The sequence below is a fragment of the Rhipicephalus sanguineus genome, chromosome 3 (assembly GCF_013339695.2).
Source record: "Rhipicephalus sanguineus isolate Rsan-2018 chromosome 3, BIME_Rsan_1.4, whole genome shotgun sequence".
NCBI lineage: Eukaryota > Metazoa > Arthropoda > Arachnida > Ixodida > Ixodidae > Rhipicephalus > Rhipicephalus sanguineus.
In genome coordinates, this window is record NC_051178.1 from 133,583,337 (window position 1) to 133,588,911 (window position 5,575).

A 5,575-nucleotide genomic window follows, 5' to 3' on the forward strand; every position below is an offset into this window, starting at 1 on the left:
TTTTGTTCTTCTGCGCCCAACACGTTTACGTTGCGGTTGAGTGTTTTTTTCTCCTGTAGCGTGCTGTTGCTTTTAAATTTTATTTTTCTTTGTGAGTGGTCGTGCTGTCCGCAGCCTTATTGTTCTTGTTTTTAAAAGTTTGCGGGTTTTTTTTATTTCGTTTTTATCACCGTGGTTTTTCGCGTGCGTGTCGCCACCGCGCAAGCGACGCCAGGGATGGCGTCTCCTGCCCCAGCCCCAGCAGCGAAGAGGCCGAAGTATGAAGCGAAGGATTTGGCTACGAAGGTGCAAGTATTGAAGGCGTTGCAAGCGGGAGCATCACGAAAAGAAGTGATGGAGAAGTTCAGTGTAAAGAAAAGCACGCTGAGCAGTTACGTCAAGAACGAAGCACAGATCCTGCAAGCTTATGACGGCGACATGTTTGGCGACAAAAGAAAGAGGCTCAGAACGGCAGCGCACCCCAAGCTTGAAGAAGCGCTGTTGCGCTGGATTGCCGTCTCGCGCGATGCGCAGTTGCCCCTGAGCGGCCCCCTCATCTGCGCACAAGCTGAGAAATTTGCGCTGACCATGAACATCGACTCCTTCAATGCGTCGGAAGGGTGGTTTGACCGCTTTAAGAAGCGACACGGGCTGGTGTTCCGCAACGTGTGTGGGGAAAAAGGTGCCGTCGACAAGAGTGTTGTGCGCGACTGGCGGTCTGGACTCTCCGCACGCCTCTCCACGTATGAGCCGTGCAACATTTTCAACGCCGACGAGACAGCGCTGTTTTTCAAGGCTCTGCCTGATAAGACAATCACGTTTAAAGGGGACCCGTGCGTCGGCGGGAAACGCAGTAAAGAGCGAGTGACTGTTCTTTTGGCTGCAAACATGACCGGCACGGAGCGGCTTCCGCTGCTGGTCATCGGAAAGGCTGCGAAGCCAAGATGTTTTAAGAACATCAAGCAGCTGCCTGTTGACTACCGCTATAATCGAAAGGCTTGGATGACCGCCGAAATATTTCAAGCCTGGCTGCGTCAGCTAGACCGCCGCTTTGCGGCCAAGGATCGGAAGGTGCTGTTCGTGCTCGACAACTGCAGTGCGCACGCGAAGGTGTCCGGGCTCGATAATATTGAACTTCTGTTCCTGCCTCCAAACACAACGGCTTCCCTTCAGCCGATGGACCAGGGAATTATACAGTTCGTGAAAAGCCGCTATCGACGGCAGGTGCTTGAGCGAATGTTGCTCTGCATGGAGGCAGGCAAGACGTGTGAGGTAAGCCTGCTCAGCGCAATTCACATGCTCACATACGTGTGGAATAACACGCCGCCTGAAGTAGTCGCGAACTGCTTTAGGCATAGCGGCTTCGTGCTCGACGCTGCTGACCCGGATGTGGCCGATGCTGCAATGGCCGACTCGGATGTGGCCGAAGAGCAAGACGGGCGATATGTGAACATCATGCCAGCCGATGTGCCCCTGTGCGATTACTTCGCAATAGACAGTGATGTTGCTGTTGCCGGCAAAGTGACTGACAGCGATATCGTTGCCGAGGTGTTGGATGGCGAAGGAGAATCGGCTGACGAGGACCCGAGCGAATCAGACGAACGTCCACGCCACACGATGACGGAGGCTGCACACGCGTTGGCCGTTTTGGAGGACATTTGCATGATTTCCTCAGACAGTGTGCGTGGACTGAGCCACCTAGAGGAACTTCGCAAAATTGTGGTTTCCGCGCAGATTTCCTCCGCGAAGCAGACCGCAATCACAGATTTTTTCAAGAAATAAAAGTCTGTTGTCGGAAACGTTTTTGTAGTGTTTTGATTGTACTCCCGATAATTCGGACCCTCGGTTAATTCGGACTTTCTCTCCGGTCCCGTGAAGTCCGAATTAACGGGGTTTTACTGTATACATTTTTTGCTCCAGATCTGATTTTGAACATGTGACATTCTGTATCGGTGTATAGTACTCTGTCGTTAAATCTTGTAAGGTTGCTGGAATAAATAACACCATAAATGCCACTAAGGAGGGTCGTAATTGCGTGTCTTCAATTACTCGTCTGAATTACCTCGGAAGCTGCCTATGGAATGCTCATTAGCTGGAAGCACCACCTCGGATACTGTCGGGAACAGATAAAGAGGCACGGATACTGGGTGCTATCCATCCCCGAAAGTCCTGAACTGCCCGTGCTTCTTTGATCATACATTGCAGACTGTTTAGGACTGCGTGAGATACAGCACATAGGATGCAAATTGACTGCTCTCAAAGGAGCACGGAGCAGTAACGTAGCCAGAAATATTTTTTGGGGGGGGGAGGTGGGGTTCAACCATACTTTATGTATGTTCGTCCATGCATTTGTTTGTGTGCATGCATATATATACATGCAAAATCAAAAAATCTCATTTTAGGTTTGAACCCCCCCCCCACAGGCTACCCCCTTGAGCAGAGGCTTTTGGAGACTGTGATTAATTTTTTAGGAGAATCAGCCCACACTTGTTAGAATGCACTAACTATGGCATCAGCCCGCATTTTTCGAAGACAATATTGCCACGTGTTGAGTATGACTTCGTTCTAACCTTGGCTTCTACTAGGCAATGAAATGCTTCACATTTTAAAAACTGACAGCTTCACCCAAAATACAGAAAGCAATAGCAACGTTTAGCATTGTGCTTGAGCTCCTAGAGCGATGTTCTAACAACATCAGGGGATGACACGGCAAAACACAGTATGTTGCAGCACAGTGGAAATGGCACCCTAGCACAAACAGGTGTCTCTCAATGCTGGCCCGACGGGAGACACTGGCAGCAGAATGTAAAGTATAGCACTTCAATGGTACATACGGCAAGACTGACAGGAAACCGCCAACACTGATCAAAAGTTAATGAAAAGATTTGATAGTTTTATCTCTTTTTAGCTGATGTTTGCTGTCTATTCCGGTGAGACCAGTGCATGCATCATGGTGTGATACACACAGCTGATAAGAAGAGTGTGTTTGCACAATGCTTATGCCAGGAACAAAAGCCAAGCCGGAACACAGCCCTGACCACCACGCAGAGCTGATTGAGCGGAGTGTGACAGTGTATCCCCATAGCTTGATCATTCTGGCAGCCAAATAAATGCCTGGTAATGCATATCGCAAGGGTTTGGTGTGGCCAAAAGGCGCCATGACTGATAGTACTGTGTTATCGCTGACCAATGAATTGCAATGCAAGGAGGCAGCCGAATGCAATATGCATCGCTTGGGTTTCCTAAAGAATTTCTAATCTTTCTAAACAGCATATGGCACACCATTGATACCTTGATAGCGCAATGGCAGCAGCAGTGTAAACACATCTCGAGTGTTGCTATAATTGCTATTGTAATTTCTTAAAGCCATTAAGTGAGAAACATTGCCTAATTCATTGATGAGTGTCTCTGTCTGCTACTTCATGGCTGCCAACAATTGCGTGATGAGCCACTACATATTCTACACTAATGATTACGTGACCGCCATTCAGATTTCACAAGTATTAGCAAGAACAAGCTCTAAGTACATTTGCTCTTACCACTGAAATAGAGTATGCATCAGAAGTTCAAAAAAAACCAACTATTTAAAATAAACGCAGCTGAAATTCAGCAAAAGTTATGTTAAGAAGGACTGCATAAATTGTAGCACAAAACAGTGATGCGTGTGTTGCAGGTTTGGCACACGTGACGGTGGCAAAAATTGTTCATTGAATAGATAGAGTGACCTTTCTATCACCAAGCGATGTGAGGTCGTAAGTGTGGACTGACCTCTATCTGGTAGCGAAATGGCGATTTGAGATGGCGGAAAAAGTGGGCCGATCCTGGAGGTAGGTCAACGACTGCACTTTACCAGTGAGAGACTGACCAAGCATATGCAACGAACTACAAGCCCCGAGATAGCAGGCATGCAGTTGATTGCTTTACTAAACAAAATGTGCTCTTTATCATGAGCAGTGGACGAAAGAAGGGAAATTTTAAGGGCTTGTTTTTCTTTGCCAGACACAACATTCATTAGAACTAACAAACAAGAAAGCCAAGGAAAGTAGAGGGGATGTTATTTCTAGCAATTATGACGTAAAGGTGAAGAAAATAAAGTGGACGAAAAGATGACCTGCCGCCGGCAGGGACCAAACCTGCGACCAGGTTCAGTGGGTTGCAGTGGGGATATTCAAATACAGTTTGTCGTTTTACTGCGTAGTTGTCCACAGAACAGAATAAGCAACCAGCACACCTGTGCTGGTAATTCAGATAGGGCAATCTATAAACCTATTTGAGTCTTCCATTTCTTAGGTTTTTTTTTATGGTGAACCAAAAATCTGAAGAGACGTAGGGAGACATTTCGGGCCATCTCAAGATCTAGCAAGACATCACAAAACCCTGCACAGCTGTTCCCAAGACAAGCTTCACATCAAAAGAAAAAGAAAAGATGCAACATAATAGCCAGGCAACCTGGACACCAGCAGGTGAGAAATTGATGCAAAACGGTAGAGAGTTTGACACAACATATTCTCTATACATGGCTCTTTTTGATGCTTGCCAGTATCGTCAGTAGGCAACGTGATATTGTTTTACACTTCAGGCTCAGCATTTCCTTAGACGCAAGTACTATTGCATTCAATGACTACACGGTGTACAAATTATGACTTCTCATGGATATTAATGTTAATGTGCATGTTGTTAGAACCAAGGAGGTTTAAAAAAGCTTCTGGAGTGGAGCCGGCGCGCCGCCGCTGAAGCCGACGACCGCCATATTGCTCCGGGCAGAAAACGTGTGGGTGGTCGCTTGGGCCCGCGCGGAAGTTCCACAGATGGCGAATTTCTCCTCTTCTCTGGCGACAAGCGAGTGTTGCAGATGTTTAGACCCATGTCAAACGCTCCTGGATGCGATGGTGAGCTCATGCGCTGCCTTCGGCTGCACGAATCGTGTGAAGAAAAAGCCAGGAATCAGTTTTCATGTGTAAGTATGCATCAAAGATCCTTCAGTTTCTCGTCTGCTGCAGCGCACTCTCACTCGACAAGTGCGTTTCCAACCTAAAGGTCTCATTAATTACCTATTTAGCTGGCGAATATGGGTTGAAGCGCAAGGCTCTGGTAGAGCAGAGCTGGTCGCAGCTCTGTTGGTTCGGGCTTGACAAAATGTTTACGTGATCACATTGTAAATCCAACGCCTCTTTTATAGGAGGCGTTGATAAATGACGAGTATGGGCTAGGTATCAATCGGGTTCGATGGGAATTAATTGCTTATAATCATAGCACCATAGATAAATTACCTTAATTAAGAGATTTAGCTTAATTGGCATAATTTTCAGATTAGAGGGCTTAACTATAGCCTAATTAGCACCAACTATAGACTCGGTCTTAATTGGGATCACCTCGGCTCATCTTGCCGAGCTCGTCATGACTGGGACACGTGCGACGATCGGTCTACATGTACGATCGAGCTCGTCAAATATCCCAACCGTTGTCCTGCGGACGCCTTTACGCGATCCGAAAAAGGACATAAATTCGTCTGTGACGATTTCGCACGGATGCCCATAGGATTTCAATTTTGACGAGAGATGTTAATCCAAATATTACGTCCCACAATGCCCGAAGG

At 47.1% G+C, this 5,575-nt stretch overlaps 1 protein-coding gene across 1 annotated transcript; it reads left to right on the plus strand.

The window, feature by feature from the left end:
- The first annotated feature begins 216 nt into the window (after window positions 1–216).
- Window positions 217–1,761, plus strand: LOC119385863 (tigger transposable element-derived protein 4-like). The gene has a single exon (XM_037653232.1). It carries the CDS (start codon window positions 217–219, stop codon window positions 1,759–1,761), a length of 1,545 nt encoding a protein of 514 aa, XP_037509160.1.
- The last annotated feature ends 3,814 nt before the right edge of the window (window positions 1,762–5,575 follow it).

Excerpts from the sequence above, each read along its gene's own strand:
- LOC119385863 (XM_037653232.1), top strand. The coding sequence starts at position 217 with ATGGCGTCTCCTGCCCCAGCCCCAGCAGCGAAGAGGCCGAAGTATGAA.